Source organism: Elgaria multicarinata, chromosome 10 (assembly GCF_023053635.1).
Source record: "Elgaria multicarinata webbii isolate HBS135686 ecotype San Diego chromosome 10, rElgMul1.1.pri, whole genome shotgun sequence".
Taxonomy (NCBI): domain Eukaryota; kingdom Metazoa; phylum Chordata; class Lepidosauria; order Squamata; family Anguidae; genus Elgaria; species Elgaria multicarinata.
This window is the reverse complement of record NC_086180.1, coordinates 18355660-18372858: the sequence shown is the minus strand read 5'-3', so window position 1 is coordinate 18372858 and position 17199 is coordinate 18355660. Positions and strand designations below refer to the sequence as shown.

Here is a 17199-nt window from a genome sequence, read left to right as displayed (position 1 = left end):
ATCAGCCTCATGTGAAGGAATGGGAACTTTATAATGGAAACCAGGCACCTATGGGAGGGATCCAATAGTGCTCATGTGCTAGTGCTATTGATGTTGCACTAGCAGAAACCAACGTTCATGCAACGTCAATAGCACTTCCCAGCAAGATAGTTTTCTTGAGAAAGATATTGCACTAGCCAAATGCAATTGAGGGCTTCTGCTAGTGCAACATCAGTAGTGCTAGCACACAAGCACCATTGGGTCCTTCTTGAAGAGTGAAAACAGGATAAATCACAGATGAGACAGAACAGAGGGATGTCACATGCTAACAATACACAACACAACACAACACAACACAACACAGACACTCACATGTAATTCTTGTGCCCCACACTAAGCCCTTCAAACAGGGCACTTTATAAACCTAAAACAAACAGGATGTGCATAAACACAACAATAAATATGAGTTATTTTGTTTCATGTGAAAGGGACTGATGGCATGATTGCTCCCCATACCAAGACCGCCCCCCCTCCCCAGGAACTGGCTCATGGGAGGTACAGACTGTCAAATGAGAAAGTGAAAAGGAATCCATATATTTGTAGTGACAACTGGAAAGAGAGGGGACCTTTTTTCCATGATTAAATAGAGAGAGAACGAAGAGCAAGAAGTTGTAGACTCAGAGCGCCTCCACATGAGTGATTGATTGCACCGTCGTGACGATTGTGGGTCCTTTTCATGACACCATCAACATCTAATGCCCCTCCCGCTGTTTTGAAGTGGGAACCCACCATTTTATAAAACCCCAAAAATGCAGTAATAAATGGAAAAGGAACTATAAACCATCACCATCTACTGGCGATATCATTGAAACGTGTGGAAGGAAACCAGCAAAAGCAAGGGACGGGGAGTGTGTTTATTGTGCTGATCCTTAAACCTGTGAAGACTCCAGAAGTCAAAGGCTTGGTAAGGCTGTGAGATTTTTGCTACATGTGGAGAAGCCCTTAAGAGACAGAAAGGGAACAGGAAGTGAGGGAAAAATAGAGCAGGAAGGTCAGGTAAGTAAGCAATACATCACTCCCAAGAAACACAGCGAAGGAAAAGAAGCACTAAGCAATTCTATGCAAAGGGTTGGACCTAGTAGTTATTTTAATGTCATGCTGAATCTCAGTCCAAAAGCCAGACATTCTAGGGACAAAACTGAGTATTTCTTGTAATCCCTTTGAGGTTTAAGCCCAACAGGTTCTCACCATCAGTGACAAAGTTGTACTCTCTGGTGCTTGTCACTTTCTTCACAGGTCTCTCTGGGGCTCCACCGTGACTGGGTTGGTTTGGGGGGGTGCACTGTGGGGTAACTGGACCATGAACTCTGGCTGCTGGAAGCTGCCCTTTTTCTAGTACCAGGTGAACTTCCTGCAGGCCCAACCACAAATGAGTTAGCATTAAATTACAGAGATGCCTTTTAGCCCCTAAAATAAGGAGATGATGGGCTGATGCGTATGATATTTATACGGAAAGGAGGGAATACGTGTATTTGAGGTCCCCTCTGCCTCTTCCAGAATCCCAAACAACGATGCAGCCTCTATTCAACTAGCAGCAGCTAAAACAGGCAGACAAGGCTGAAGAGGCTTAAAGGCTTACTCCTCGCTACATGGTTCTAGTCACACACACATACCTCCTCCTCCTTGAGGACAACACTAGCACCACTTAGCTTCTTCAAAGCCACAATGCCTTCGCTTGCTCCGGCAGCAGCTGTTTTTGCCTAACAAGGGAGAGCAGTTGCTGTCAGAGCAAGCAAGGCAACCCTGCCATGACTGAGAACGAGTTGGTGCATGGTGGCAGCCATGGTGGCTCCTCCTCCCTGCGACTTAGAAATGTAACACAAGAAGTGGACCCCCAAAAATGAAGTCGCAGGTACAACCGCCTACCTGGCCAGTATTCCTCAAGATTTCCACAGCTTGTTTATGGGTTGCTCCTTCCAAAGTAACCCCATTGACAGAAAGTACACGATCACCTACGAACCAAGAACGGAGAGTTATAGGGCGAAAGGGAAGCATGTATACAGAGGAGCCACTAAAAGTATTCTGTTTAAGCTCTTATTAAAATAGCTATTCATTTGGCCAGGGCTTCTGCAGGAGAAATGTCCAGCAGAATGAAAACATAAGAGCGTTTTTAAAAAGCTCCATCTAGTCCCACATCCTGTTTTCAGCAGTGGACAGCCAGATATCCCTGTGAGGCTCACAAGCAGGGCCTGATCGTGTTTAACTATCCCCAGGTCTGGCCCAAAGCATTTTGCCACTTAAGGAAATGACAAGATGGTGTACCTGCCCAAAACTGCAAGCAAACTGGACAAAATATAAGAGCAATTTGATTTCAAGTCAAAATCTATGCAAAAAGGAAAAACAAACCAACTAAGTCATCCATATTATCTATCTATCTATCTATCTATCTATCTATCTATCTATCTATCTATCACCATGTTGATTTCAAGCCAGACAGCAAGCTGCCATATATGGAATTACCCTGAGTAGGAGGTTAAGACAACCAATGGTGACCTGCCAGGAGGGATAGAGTATGAACCAGCAACTCAGACTGATGTTGCTAAGGTCCCTTGGCTCCTTTTAATAATACAAATAATTCACTGAAATAAAAAAGTGGGCGGTATCCAATGCTGCCCAAGCACCAGTGGGACCTATCGCTGGCACAACAGGGATTTAGCACTATGGGCACGGGGCAGGTCAGCGGAGCTCACACAACGGCACTCTATCTGCCCCAATCTTTACATGTCCCATTCTGGGAATGAGCGTTTCCATTCACTTCGGGACGTGCTTTATGAAGTGCTAAATTGCCGTCGGGCAAGCAGCAAGTTCTGCTTCTTCAATGGGATCAGCAGGAGTGCAGCAGCCCCATTGGATACTACCCAGCCCTGTGAATCTTGGTCCCCAGCATCTGGTATCCAGAGGTATACTGCCTCTAAATGCAGAGGTCCTGTGTTGTTAGCATGGCTATTAAGTGCTGATAGATCTGTCTCTGCTGTGGTTTCTTTCTTTCTTTTTACAATCACATTTGCCTAAATGTGCCCAATTGAGACCAGAGGATTTATGGGGCCTGGGGCAGGCATGCTCCCCACCCTCGTCCAGGACCCATGTGTGGATATACAGAGCTGGGAGACTACCTGCAAGGATGCTTGCGCACAGAGACAACACACAGTTCCCCTTTTGTCACAATTAGATATTGAGATTCAGTGTCATCTTACATTTTACTATAGGGGTGGAGAAACTCAGGACCCGGGAGCCAAACTTGACTCACCAGATGGCCACGCCTCTTCCCCTGGCTCCACCCACTTTCTCCTGACCACCAAGTATTGATTCATTTTCCAGCTTTTTGTGCAGTTCCCTCCACCCCCATTCCAAACGGTTGTAATACCTGTCCTAGGGCTTAGTTACAGCAGTAAAAGCTTTAAGTTAAACTATGCTGGTATTTTTTTGCCCCACCCTTTTTTCCCTTTAGCTCCACCCACCACTGGAATGTGCCCTCTCCCTAAGAGCTTATCCAAAATGAACTCTGGCTCTTGGGTTGAAAGAGGTTCAACAAATCTGCTCTAACACCAAATTTTCTATTTTATGAAAATTTTAATCAAACTCCAAGATTTCTGGTGAGGAATGCAGCAGTGCAAAGAGCCAATGGTACATACAGGAGCTGCAAAGCAAGGGGGGCAGAGTAAATTGCCCCAGTTCCTGCTGCTTAAGACTCTCTTACTGAAAGTCTAAGAGTTTAGCACCATCTTTTCAGTATCCCTGATATTCAACAATCTGCAAGGGATGTGAAAGTAAGAATAATTTTACATGCCTTTTTGAATCCTACCGTCAGCTTCTGCAGCTCCTTTAGGAATAACAGCCTTTACGTAAAGGCCTCCGTGCCTCACGTTAGTGTTCACACCACCCTACAGATTATTAAAAAGAAGACGGTTTTAACGGAAAGTACGATCTCTGAACCCGCCAAATGTTAACCCAATCCCTTAAAGGAATCCAGCAATTATTCATGCAGCTATCAGCAAGGAGAAGCAGCAGCCAAAAATGAGACTCAGTACATCATAGAACCAATTCTTTTTGAGCCCCATGCAAAGAATTGCTGATGGAGAGATGCATTCCAAGGCTCCTTGGCATGGCTGCAAACGCAAACCCTTCCAAGTCGAAGTTGTGAAAACAGAGCAACCAAGAATATTGGTGAATGTTAACCAAAGCATGAGACTTTGCCTGTTTGCGGACATCATGCACCTTCAGCCATTCAGAAATAGATATGAACAGAGAGGGAAAACTAAGATGCACTTCTTCCTCTTTGACTAATGGAAAGCTCTGTGGGAAAAGCAAAAGACTTGGGAGGCTAGTTGGTGGTTTCTTTTAATGTTTGAAGATCTGGTAAGGTTTGCCATTGTTTCTTTTTCTTGGCGAGGTCCCTGTGCCTTTAACTGCTGCAATTCAGGCAAGAATTCAACAGGTGACGCTTTCCCCATTGCTGCATCAAGTGTTGAATTTCTTCCTGCACAACATCGCGAAGGCACTACCAGGGAAAAATTGGCCACTTTAAGCAACCTGCAGTTCCTGGACAGGAGTTTTATGTCAAGGCTAAGAGGAGTCAAGAAGGGGTCTGTGAACCCATAAGCAAAACCCTCATGCTTCCCTTAAGAGAATTCATCTCTCAGTTTTAGACGAACAGGTTGATTCTATGCATGTTCACTTGGAAGCAAGTCTTATTGTGTTCAGTAGGCTAAGTGTGTACAGTAGTCTTCCTCAACCTCGTAGCCCTTGCAAATGTGTTGGATTACAACTCCCATCATTCCCAGCCAGTATGGCCACTGGGTAGGAATCATGGGAATTGTGAGAGGTTTCAGAACTGCATCCACAAGACACTTTTGCTTTCAAGTTCAGGCCAGAAATTGCAATCAAATTATGCAGAATTCAGCTGTAAAGTGTGTTGTAATGAAGCAGGGAATTTGTGTTTTTAAGACCCAATTTTCACGGCAAACTGTTTCACTTAAAAAAGAAAAGGCTGAAATTCTTGATAATTTGGAGAAATACCTCGGGAAATAAGATTGAGCTGCCTTTCTTGGGGGAACCACAGACGTCTCGTCTTTCAGGCTATCTGTATGCGTTACCCTACTCTCCACGTCCAAACTGCGCTCTAAAATTCCAATACGCAGAGGATCACAAGACAGAGGGGAAATTGCATTTCCCTCCCATCGCTTTGCGTCTTGCTTCTGCCTCACAATAGGGATGAGCAGCTTCCTCTTTCTTCACATGGGGAAGGAAGAGGAAGCAAGGACCGACCACATAGCCCATTCAGGGGGCCTCTTTATGGCACAACCTCTCCTGCACACAGCAGGAAATAGCGCCAATTAGCGTTACAGCCAGAAGAACTGGATTTTCCGGGTCGTATTTTGAAGTGGAAAATGACAGGAGGAGCAGGAGACGCGTGGGAGGATTGCAGCGTCGTCAAAAAGTCCCATGAAAATCCGTGAGTGGCCAGTCACAAGCGTGCCATAAAACGCTTGTCTGAGGTCGCCTGCAATCCTTCAGTTTAATCTTAGGATTGTGCACCAAAGATTGCCATTTAAAAGCACCTTCTGACACTCCCATGAACAGCAACGAATGTAAGAACATGACATCATAGATCCACTTTCTGAGTTTGTCTTTAAAGTTGCATTGTCAAGTATCTACACAGCATTTTAGCAGAGGTGATCTTATACACCTTCCTGATGGCAATGTGTTACCTCCAGTATTTGAGGCAGTAAGCCTGTATGCACCAGTTGCTGGGGAACATGGGTGTGAAGGTGCTGTTGCACTAATGTCCTTCTTGTGGGTCCCTGGTCGACAGTTGGTTGGCCACTGTGTGAACAGAGTGCTGGACTAGATGGACCCATGGTCTGATCCAGCATGGCCCTTATTATGTTCTAAAGTAAGAGATGCATGTTTTTAGTTTTAAAAAATGAGATTAAGCTCTCCAAGCTTGCAACAGTAAAATGCTGCATATAGCTGTCAGTATGCTGCGGAAGTAGGAGGTATTGTAGCCACACATTTTCTCGCCCTATTCTTCTCCTAATTACTATGCCTCCTTTCTTCCTCAGCATGCAGACACACACACACACAAATCCTGCTTGGTACAGCAGGTTCTGCAGTGGGGTGAATGAAGGGATAGGAAAGGAACGGAGTGTGAGAAAACACAGTTGTGTCATCTTCGATTTTCTTGGCATTTTGAAAGCAATATGAGCTCTGAGTTGCAACTCAGCAATCTAAAAAGATGATGATGTGCACCTGGAAATATTTGATGGGATTCTGTTTTGCAACCAGCAGAGGGAGTTCAAAGTCTTGTGACAAAAGTATGTGGATTATGTTGAGGGTGCAATCCTATCATAGACAGAAAAGAGTCCTATAACTGGACTGGAGAATGCTGGGAATTGTAGGGCTTTTTTCAGTCTAAACATTTGCATAGGATTGCGCCTGGGAGTTGTAGGGCTTTTTTTCTGTCTAAACATGCATAGGATTGAGCCCTTAGGGATGTTGCCAAGGTGCAAATAAGTGGCAAGGAAAAGACATTGATAAAGGATGCTTTCAGATAAGGCTTTTGTCATGATATCACACTACCTCATTCACGGAATTTTACATGGGGTTCAGATGTCATTGTCTTAGATTTTGTAAGGAAAAGGCGTAAAAACTACACAATGCCTTTTGGTTGCTAGCACTAGCAGCCCTCTGTCTGGAAGCATTCAAAGTCACTGATAACCATGATAGTTAATGCACTGCAGGGACCAGACATTTGTCCACTTCATTAAAAATACAAGGGAGAATATATATATATGTCATTTTTAGAGTAATAATCTCTTAAGAAATTGGTTTGCAGTCCTGTGCATAGTTTACACACGCATTAGGATAGCTTTACGCATCATGACTGCCATGGGAAACAGTGGTGTTTCATGCCAGAAACACATGAAATGTGGATGTCATGCATGAGGATATGGAAACTTAATATGATTTCCCCCCCAAATCAATATGGTCTTGCTTATTTTGCATACTTTAAGTGAATAGTCTGATTGAACCTTTTGCATTCCATTACTATTTAAACCACTGTCTGTATCTCTTCGCTTTTCCTTTCACCCATGTATAGGTAAAGATGCCAGTTGAGGATAACACTTCATGCCTGTGATGAAATCGATTCTAGTCTGTAATAACACCATACTATTTTGTTAAGGTGCTACAGGACCCTGTTGTTTTTTCCTTGACCAACTAGAATTCCAGATGTGTGTGTTCAGTTGTATTGACATTACTGGTAATTCTTCTTTAGGGTCACTCATATTTGCTTCTAAGTTTTTAATGGGTTTTTAATTGGATTTTATCTTCTCGAACAAATTTCACAATTTGTTCCGTATCATTGTGCCTCAATCCTTTCCCTAATGTCTTTTTGTAAGAAAACTTGCAGTTTGTTGTTGTTTTCTTATTAGTTTTAAGCATCTTTATCTTTCTAAGAATGTTATTTTACTTATTATAAAGAAAACCATTTTGCAATTAAAAATGTTTTTGGTTTGTCCTTTTTTTAAAAAAAGACCGAAGTTTAAAGATAAACGGAGTGTTGTTTTTTGTTTTGTAGGGAACAAAGTAGAACACTGGTGTTTGTCCTGATGTGTAGAGTTACCCTACATCCCACACATTTGCATACAGGCAGGACTGCAGCCTTAAGGGTGTTGAAAAAGGCCAAAGATTAGCAGCTGGTAAGTACTTGACAATGCCTCTTTAAGGTCCACTGCTTCCCTGTAAACCAGACATTTTAACAGGTCGCTTAGAGTGGAGAAAAAGAGAAAACAGCTAAAAACCTTGTCAAACAGTACCGTGACACTTATTCCCAAGCCGTTATCATTTTTGGCCAGTTCGACCTCAAAGATATCTCCAGGTTTAAGAGGCGGTGCAGAAAACTTTTTACAATTCATTGAGTTGGCTAAATTCATGAAGCAAGGCTCCTTTATGGGGAAATAAAAGGACAAAAGAAAAAGAAGGATACTCTGTTAGAGAAGTAACTGGCGATTATGATAGTACTGTGTATTTATGGGGACAGCCAAGGGACTGAAACAGAAAAAGGAGATTACGCATACAAAAATATTTACACACACAAAAACACACACATATAGAAACAGGAAGGCACTCAATTCTATCAAAATATAATATGCCCCCCTCCCCAATCTAGTACCACCCAGATTTGTTGGACTACAACTGCTATCATCCCCAGCCAGCATGGCCATGCTGACTGATGGTGAGACTTGTAGCCTAACGTGTCTGGATGGCATCAGGTGGGCAAGACTGATGTAATAGCGTTTCAACAGATTTTTTTTTACACAAAAGGCAGCATTCATTTGCACCAAGACCAGAATAAAGGAAACAATATGTCAACAACTGGACAGGCCAGAAACTTTGCCAAACAGTTCAGCACAATGCAGTCATGTGGGTAGTTGACCTACAGGAGCATCATGTGAGTACAGGAGCTTCATATGACACAGGAGACATCATGTGGGTAGGCTTTGTGTTTGGTGAAGGAATAATAATAATAATAATAATAATCAAGGCAAAGGGCAACGGGCTTCTGTAATAGTCCTACATTCCACCACAATCCAGCCCAAATTAAACACGATTTAAGTCCCATTAATTCCAATGGAAGAGATTTCAGCAGACACTTAACTCCTCCATGGAAATCATTATGGCTTCAAGGGTACTCCACACTGATCATGATTTTTAAAAATAAATAAATGAATAAATAGTGTAGTTTGGATGTTTTGTGGATGAGAAAATCTTAGTTTGCAAACCTATGCAAAATTACCTGGGAGTAAGACCCACTGAGTTCAACGGAACATGCTTCTAAGTTGACATGCACAGGACTAGTATTGCTGAAGTTTGTTCTTGTAGGTGTAGGTGACAGGCGTAAGCGGATGCATTGCTGTTGACTACCAACTGCAGTGCAGATTGTAAAGCTTGCCACAGAAATGTCCTTGCTTCACCTCCTTCCTAGCCAGGGATATAGCAAAGGGGCTCGGAAGAGATGTTTTCTTGGCCTGGCCCCATTCCTGAGTGCTGGAATTCCAACCTGGTCCAATACCATATGGTCCAGGACAGTTCCAAAATGACCCAGGGCGGTTTCAAAATCATTTCTCCCTTTTATAATATCCTTTAACCTTGTTTCCTTCTCTCCATGCCCCCCATGAGGGTTGATGCACAGATAGCCTGGCTCATGTTGCCCTCTGTTTTTTCTCCTTAGCTCATGTCAGCTTGCATTTGTTGTGAATTGTTTCCCTGACCCTTTCGGTGCCAAAAAGTTGGTGGCAGGGCTGGCATCAAGGATGGGCATGGTCGGGCATCCGCTGAGGGTCCATACCCCAGTAGGGGCTCACTGACAATAGCACCCTGGACTTGCTCTTCCTGTTCACCGTTGCAAGCTGCCTGCTCACCTGCCTCTCACTCTGGCCCAGAAAGTGGTGGCGATGAGAAGGAGGAGCAGGAGAGGCCGCAGCCTCCTTGCTCATTGGCTCTCTGCCTGCTGTCAAGCAAGCAAATGGCAGCAGTGATGAGAAAGAGGAGGAGGACCAGAGGCAGCGGATGACAAAGGTGGTGAGAAGGTAGACTTACTGTGGAGGGCCCCCGCTGAGGGCATTCAAAAACTGGAAGCTGGCACTGCTCTGGGGAGTAAGGCCCACTGATTGCAGTGGGGCTTCTCTCAAAGTAAACACGCAATAGGAGCGTACTGTTAAAAGGCATGTTCACATGCTCAGCTGGTCCAAAATAAGGAAGAGAGATGGTTAATGGGGACTGGCCAATTTGCTTTAAGGTGGATTCCTGCACTGAGCTTGGGGTTGGATTCGATGGCCTTATAGGCCTCTTCCAGCTCAACTATTCTATGGTTCTCTCATTCTAAGACCATGGCCACAGCTAGACCTAAGGTTTATCCTGGAATCATCCAGGGTTCACCCCTGCCTGAGCACTGGATCCCCTGTGTGTCACCTAGATGAACAGGTTTGACCCCTGGATGATCCAGGGATAAGCCTTAGGTCTAGCTATGGCCCATATTGTGCCAGTACTTTTCCATCTGCACTGACTGCCAGGCCGTGTCCCGGACCGATTCAAAGTGCTGGTACTAACATTCAAAGCCCTAAATGGCTTGGGGCCAGATTACCTAAAGGATCATCTTTTCCCATATATATCTGCCTGAACCCTTAGATCATAGTCTGAGGCCCTCCTCTAGGTGCTCCTGCCAAATGAAGTGAGACAGATGGATACTAAGGAGAGGAGGGCTTTTTCAGTGGTGGCACCTCGGTTGTGGAACACCATCCCCAGAGAGGTTTGCCTGGTGCCTATGTATCTGGTCTTTTGGGCACCAGATGAAGAGTTTTTTATTTTCCCAGGCTTTCCAGATATTCAACTTTGTTTTAAAAGTGTATTGTCATGTTTTTGGATCTTTTCCTGCTGCTGATATTATTCTGCTTTTTTCTGTTTTTATTGGGGGGGGATTTTATAGTATGTTTTATCATGTTTTTAGGTTTTTTTAATTTTTGTGTACTGTTCAGAGAACTTTGGCTATTGGATGACATAGAAAAGTAATACATAAACAAACAAACAAGTTGATTGGTGGGAGATTCAGGACAAATAAAAGGAAGGACTTCTTCACACAGCGCATAGTTAAATTATGGAACTCACTACCACAAGATGTAATGATGGCCACCAATTTGGATGGCTTTAAAAGGGGGTTGGATAAATTCCTGGAGGTGAAGGCTATCAATGGCTACTAGCCCTGTCGGTTGTGTGCTATCTCCAGTTTTCAAGGCAGTAAGCCTGTGTGCACCAGTTGCTGGGGAACATGGGTGGGAAGGTGCTGTTGCACCATGTCCTGCTTTGTTGGCCTCTGGCCGACAGCCGGTTGGCCACTGTGTGAACAGACTGCTGAACTAGATGGACCCTTAGATCCAGCACGGCAATTCTTATGTTCTTAAACAGCAGTGGAAGTCATCATTTTGTTAATTTAAGAAATGATCCCAACAGAACTGCAGCAGGGCCAAAAGACAGAGAGAATCAGTCGGGGGGTGGGGTGGGGGAATAAATGACATAAATGGCTTTTCAGTTTGTGTACTGACTTTGGCATGATATCTCCTAAGACTATTGTCCTCCCTAATACTTTAAGCATGTTGCTGTGCTGAGCTGAGCACAAGCAACACTGCCATTGAAAAGATTTGTATCTGCACTAGAGAAAGCTCATAATAATTTTCAAGTGTCATTTTTCCAGGCAGGTTAGGGGTGGGGGAAAATCTCACATTGCCTAGCAGCAAGTAAGCTTAAAATCGCTTCTTGGAAACAAAACTTGGCTCTCGTTCTATGATTTTGTTGATTGCATAGCACTGATACATTTGCAAGGAATTTCACCTTGGAAAACCTGTACCCAAAAGGTTAGTACAGTTAAGCAGTTAAGCAATGGAAGCACTGCAGTGACACACGAACCCATCCACCCATCATTCCCTGTCCAAATTTCAGGGGGGAGGGAAAGAAATACACTGTAATTAATAAATGATAAAGGACAGTGACATGCCATAGAAATGGACTGTGCCTTTTTGGCTGCCGTTTGCTCCTGGCTGCTGGAGTAAGTGGCTTCGTCCATGTCGGAATCCCCTCGGTCAGAATACTCGACTGTTTCCACCATCCCAGGCTTTTTTGCCTTCGCCAGGTTCGTCTCAGATGAGCATCCATTTCTCTCAATGCATTTGGAAAGCTGGGAATCGTTGCCATGCTGGAATTCCTGCTGGGCCCTGTCGTTGATATGGCTGCCACAGCCACCACGTGTTTGACTCTGGGACAGGCTGGCGCTCTCGGTCCTGGAATCTTGGGAGCTCAAGCTTCCATCTCGTTTGCCCGAGCAAAGACCAGATAAGCTCCCGGAGGTGGGCCTCTGGTGGCTTAGTGGCCTGTTGTGTTCCTCTGAAGATGACTCCGCCTCATTGTCCAGCATCAGTGCAGGCCTCTTTAAATACCCCTTAGTATCACTGAGGGGATTGGATGACACTATGGACAAATGTAAACATTCAACAACAAACGTTACTGCTGCATCACCGTCAAATACACTGGGCCAGTGCGGATGTACATATCTTAGTTTAGGGTTTTCCAAGTTGCTATGATTCAATACCTCTTGGTTTTTATTAGCTTCCTGTTTTATCTGAACTAGGAAACTATGGTTACAAGATTGGAGCAAACCAGGGCCACAGCTAGACCTAAGGTTTATCCTGGGATCATCCAGGGTTCGCCCCTGCCTGAGCACTGGATTCCCTGTGTGTCACCTAGATGAACAGGTTTGACCCCTGGACGATCCAGGGATAAACCTTAGGTCTAGCTATGGCCCAGGATGCGAAGTCATGATTTGAAGTTAGTTTAAGATCCTGGTTTGTTTTGATCCTGGATGAGAGAAAGGAAGAGGCGGTGTGAAGATGGAACCTATGGACAACAAGCTTATTATGCTTGAACCAAGACACTATTTCGTTTCACATTTTAGGTTGCACTCTTCAAAACTGTAATCATGAAAGGTAGGGGCACTGAGATTTATGGACATGACAAAAAACATAAGGTAGAACTCTACCTCAAAACAGCTGATAAAAGGAGTTTAGGATTAACATCAGCAACCAGATTATGGAACTCTGTCTCCTCTGAAAACCCAAATGGATCCTTCCATAATGGGCTTTCAGCATGTTGTTAAAAGCATTCTTGTTTCATCAGGCCTGTAGTCTGTACTGAGTTTCTGTTTCCCTGCTGTGATGTATTTTAGTGTTTCCAGTTCTAGCTCTTTGTTTTCACTTTTTATTGGTTATTGTATTTAGGATTTTATTGCCTGTTTTTAATTACTGTAATCTAAGAGGAAGATTTTTTTTTTAAAAAAAATAATTTGCTAATACTTGGAGGAATACCTTTGGTTGGCCCCTCCTTAGGCTGCGAGATGACAAGGGTCACATCCTTTGGAGCCTGTTCAATAATTTCTAGCGCTGTGTGATGGCTGACCCCTTCCAAGCTCACGCTGTTCACAGATATCAGGCGGTCTCCTATGCAGACAGATAGATTCAGAGGTAAAACAAACTAGTACGCATAGTTCCAAGTTTTACAGAAGAGCTGTGGCGCAGTCCACCAAAAACTGCTGATGTGCAGGTCCTGTTTTTTGCATTGTGTAAGGAGACATTTCTGGACAATTCACCTCACCCCCCATACATTAATATGATGAGAATTTGCGCAGCAGTAATGCATGGTGAATTGTATCAAGAATCTTTGGGCAACATATTAAAATCAATTTTCAGTGCTCAGAGGAATATGTGCATGTTGTGTGTGCTTAAGAAAAGTTCCTCTAAACTTCTCCAGATCTTCTTACAATTCTCCGTAAACATTATGGTTTGGTTTAACTCAAAGTGCTTAACCACCGTGGCTTAGCAAGTTGTCTGAACAGGGACCTTGACTTAATGTTGACAGATAAATCAGTTCCTTATGCTTTTCATTGGACACAATAATCCCCAATATTACCTGGTTTTAATGACCCCTGCAGATCAGCTGGTCCTCCAGGCGTTATCGAATGAATAAAAATCCCAAGATCAAGTTTTCCAGTCTTCTCCCCACCTGTGATCTGAAACCCTGTTAAAAACAGCTCTTTAGTCCCTTTTAAACATCCATGGCAATATTCTGTGAGCTGCCCATGATTTTCCAAGTGGTTCCTTTTGCAGAACACTATTTTCAAAGATCTTAGAGAGCAGCCTACCCCAACTTGGTACCGTTCAGATGTTTTGGACTTCAACTCCCAACAGCCCCAGCCAGCATGGCCAAAGGTCAGGAATGCTGGGAGTTGTAGTATAAAACATTCAGAAGATACTAAGTTGGGAAAGGTTGTCTTTGAGCTACACATGGATTATACACAGTGGGGAAACACCAAGTAGCAATATAACTAGAAGTTTTGACAGTTTCTGTTGAAGGTGTGTAGTCAGGTTATTATTCTCCAGAATGGAAGACCTGCATTCTAGTTCTGCCAGCTCTAGATTGTTGGATTTCCCCTGTATCACCTTTTCTTGCAACAAATAACTAACTTTTGGTATCTACTGGGACAAGATGTAGTGATGTCTACCTATTTATTATTAATATTTACATACCAACTGATTTGCTAAAAAGCCATCAAGGTAGAGCGCAAGCTTAGAGGGCTTCTAAAAAAGAATCTGAGATGGTTTTGATAACACTTGAAAGACAAATTCTGGCTGTATATGTGGCACCAGGGTCCTGGTATGCCCATGTGGACAGTGGAGGTAGGGTTGGACTGGATCTTTCAAGTATTGCCTGAGTCAGCCCTTACACACATTCATTGAGAATAGCATATTCTTCCAACACAGATTGGCCATGAAAGTTAAATGGAATCCCTGACAGAGGTATACAACTGAGTACCTTGTGCTCAGGGGCATGCAGGGGTTGTCTATCATGCCATGCTTATGAACCTGTCTGGATCAGTAGCCCTCCCTCTACACAATCAACATAACAGAGACTCGAACTTCAAGCTAATTACAGCATTTATTATGCTTGTTGTTGTTGTTTATTCGTTCAGTCGTTTCCGACTCTTCGTGACTTCATGGACCAGCCCACGCCAGAGCTTTCTGTCGGCTGTCGCCACCGCTAGCTCCCCCAAGGTCAAGTCTGTCACCTCCAGAATATCATCCATCCATCTTGCCCTTGGTCGGCCCCTCTTCCTTTGCCTTCCACTTTCCCTAGCATCAGCCTCTTCTCCAGGGTATCCTGTCTTCTCATTACATGGCCAAAGTACTTCAGTTTTGCCTTTAATACCATTCCCTCAAGTGAGCAGTTTGGCTTTATTTCCTGGAGTATGGACTGGTTTGATCTTCTTGCAGTCCAAGGCACTCTCAGAATTTTCCTCCAACACCACAGTTCAAAAGCATCTATCTTCCTTCGCTCAGCTTTCCTTATGGTCCAGCTCTCGCAGCCAAAGATTACTACGGGGAATACCATTGCTTTAACTATGCGGACCTTTGTTGTCAGTGTGGTGTCTCTGCTCTTAACTATTTTATCAAGATTTGTCATTGCTCTCCTCCCAAGAAGTAGACGTGCTAATGGTGAGCTTTCCCCTAAAACAGCTTCAGTGAAACTCAGAGACTGCCCCAAGGCCTAAACAGCTAATCCTGAGCTCTCTATTAGGGAAGGCTTTTGCAAGGTTGCCACCCAGTTGACAACAGGCAGCTCTGGTAACCCGAAAGGCAGCTTAAGGCCCTCCCTTAGGGAGGCTCCTTTTTGTGAATGCTCTGGTGAGACGCTATTCTGGCAGAGCATCAAGTCACTCCCTAACTCCGCCCACTTAGAATGATGACATGCCCTTGTGTTGACTAAGTCACGCCCCTCCTCGTCAAAAAGGACTTGGTTTCCCATGGGGTGGTGGGAGGCCTGGTGTCTTGGCCTGGCCCACCTGGTTGTTAAGGCCTTGGGAAGAAGATTCTTCCCCAACTTCTGGTGACTCTCGGGGAGTTTCCTCCCCTGCTCTCTGGTCTTACATTTCCAGTTCCAGCTCTGAATCAGAATTGGAATAATCAGAATCCACAGGGAACCTGGTCTCAATCCTGACTGAACCCCAGAAGAATTTTGGTGGCCACTGTTGGAACAGGCCATTGATCTACAGCAGCCTTCCCCAATTTGGGCCTTTCCAGATGTTTTGGGCTACAACTCCTATCACAGTAGCCAATGTGACACACAACTTTTAATGCAATCAACTTACCTAAGCCATACTTTTCATCTTTTTTCAAGGTCACCAAGTTGATCTCCCTTTCCGGCAATGACACTGCATTCTGCTTTGTTTGTAGAACATCTGTGGGTAAAAAAAAACTAAACTAAAAACTAAAAATTGACACTGACATAGTGGGGTGTATTTATTTCTTGGGACATGATATAACAGGACTCAAAGCCTTTCAAGTCAAGTTTCATTTAAACTCAATGTATAATTAAAAGTGACTCTTCCTTCAACTCAAGAGGCATTAATGATAGGCCTCAAAACTACTTCAACATTTTGGGAAAGGAAAAACATGGATTGAACTGTCTTACTAGGATGTGTATGAGCATATAGGGTTTGTTGAGCACTTAGGAAATGTATGGATTCAAATCCAATACAAAGCACGCAGGTACTGAATGAACTAAGTCTCTTTTTAATATGTGCACCATCAACACCTTTGCAGGATCTTTCACCATCATATATTCCTTACATAGGACATCTGCTATCTTCTTCATGTGGTGGAAGAGTGGTCCACCCCCACAACTACTATGCAGGTGATGGATTGACAGTGATGCAGCAAGTGGGCAAATGGGATCTCCAGTGTGATTGGACATTTGAGTAAATTAGGGATGGATTTTGGTTTCTCAGAGTTTCTCATTTTTCCAGTCTTAAGTTTGGTTTGTCCTGATTTTTTTTTAAGCTCACATGAAAATTTGTACACATTTTTATGTACATTTTCTCCTATCACATGCATTTTTGTGTGCAATTTTGCCCAATTTTTGATAAGCAATTTCCCTAATGTAAGGCATTTTTAAAGTCCTGTTTTCATTAAATACACATTTTTGGGGAGCACTTTCCCCTAATACATGCATTTTTGTTCACATTATTTGATCAGAGAAGTTTGTGTATTGGTTTGAAAGAACAAAACCAAACAGATTTCTCACCCCTCTCTAGGGTGAGGTCCCCTGCTCACATCATCTGCATGGAAGAGGGGAGACATGTCCTTACTCCACTACACAGATGCCCTAGGTAACCTATGTATTTTTATTCTGCCCTACCATAAAAGAACTAGGGGCAGCATACATAGTCCCCCTGGTCTCATTTTAACCTCACAACAATCCCTGTGAGGTACGTTAGACTGAAAGATCATGACCGCCCAAAGGCCACTCAATAAGCTTCATGGTGGAGTGGAGATTAGAATTCTGGTACTTCTGGTCCTAGTCCGGCACTCTGAACCAGTACACCACATTGGTTCTACAAACCAGACTAGAAACATTTGAACCAGAACTGTAAGGTAGATCATTGCCTCCATATTTATAGAAGGGAAACAAGAACTGAAAGACAGTCTGTGAAGAAAGGGACTGTAAATAACTGTTGTTGTTATGCATTGTTTACTTTGTGTGGGCTCTGTGAGGCTCCAG

General features: G+C 43.7%; 1 protein-coding gene across 1 annotated transcript in view; it reads right to left on the bottom strand.

The window, feature by feature from the left end:
• PTPN13 (protein tyrosine phosphatase non-receptor type 13) overlaps nt 1-17199 on the bottom strand; it is a 172869-nt gene that overhangs the window by 26752 nt on the left and 128918 nt on the right. The window contains exons 20-27 of the mRNA XM_063136332.1: nt 15788-15877; nt 13552-13659; nt 12951-13082; nt 11606-12057; nt 7842-7985; nt 3827-3920; nt 1906-1991; nt 1228-1390 (exon numbers count right to left, since the gene is read on the bottom strand). Coding sequence (XP_062992402.1) covers nt 1228-1390; nt 1906-1991; nt 3827-3920; nt 7842-7985; nt 11606-12057; nt 12951-13082; nt 13552-13659; nt 15788-15877 — 1269 coding nt within the window. The remainder of the gene's footprint in view (nt 1-1227; nt 1391-1905; nt 1992-3826; nt 3921-7841; nt 7986-11605; nt 12058-12950; nt 13083-13551; nt 13660-15787; nt 15878-17199) is intronic.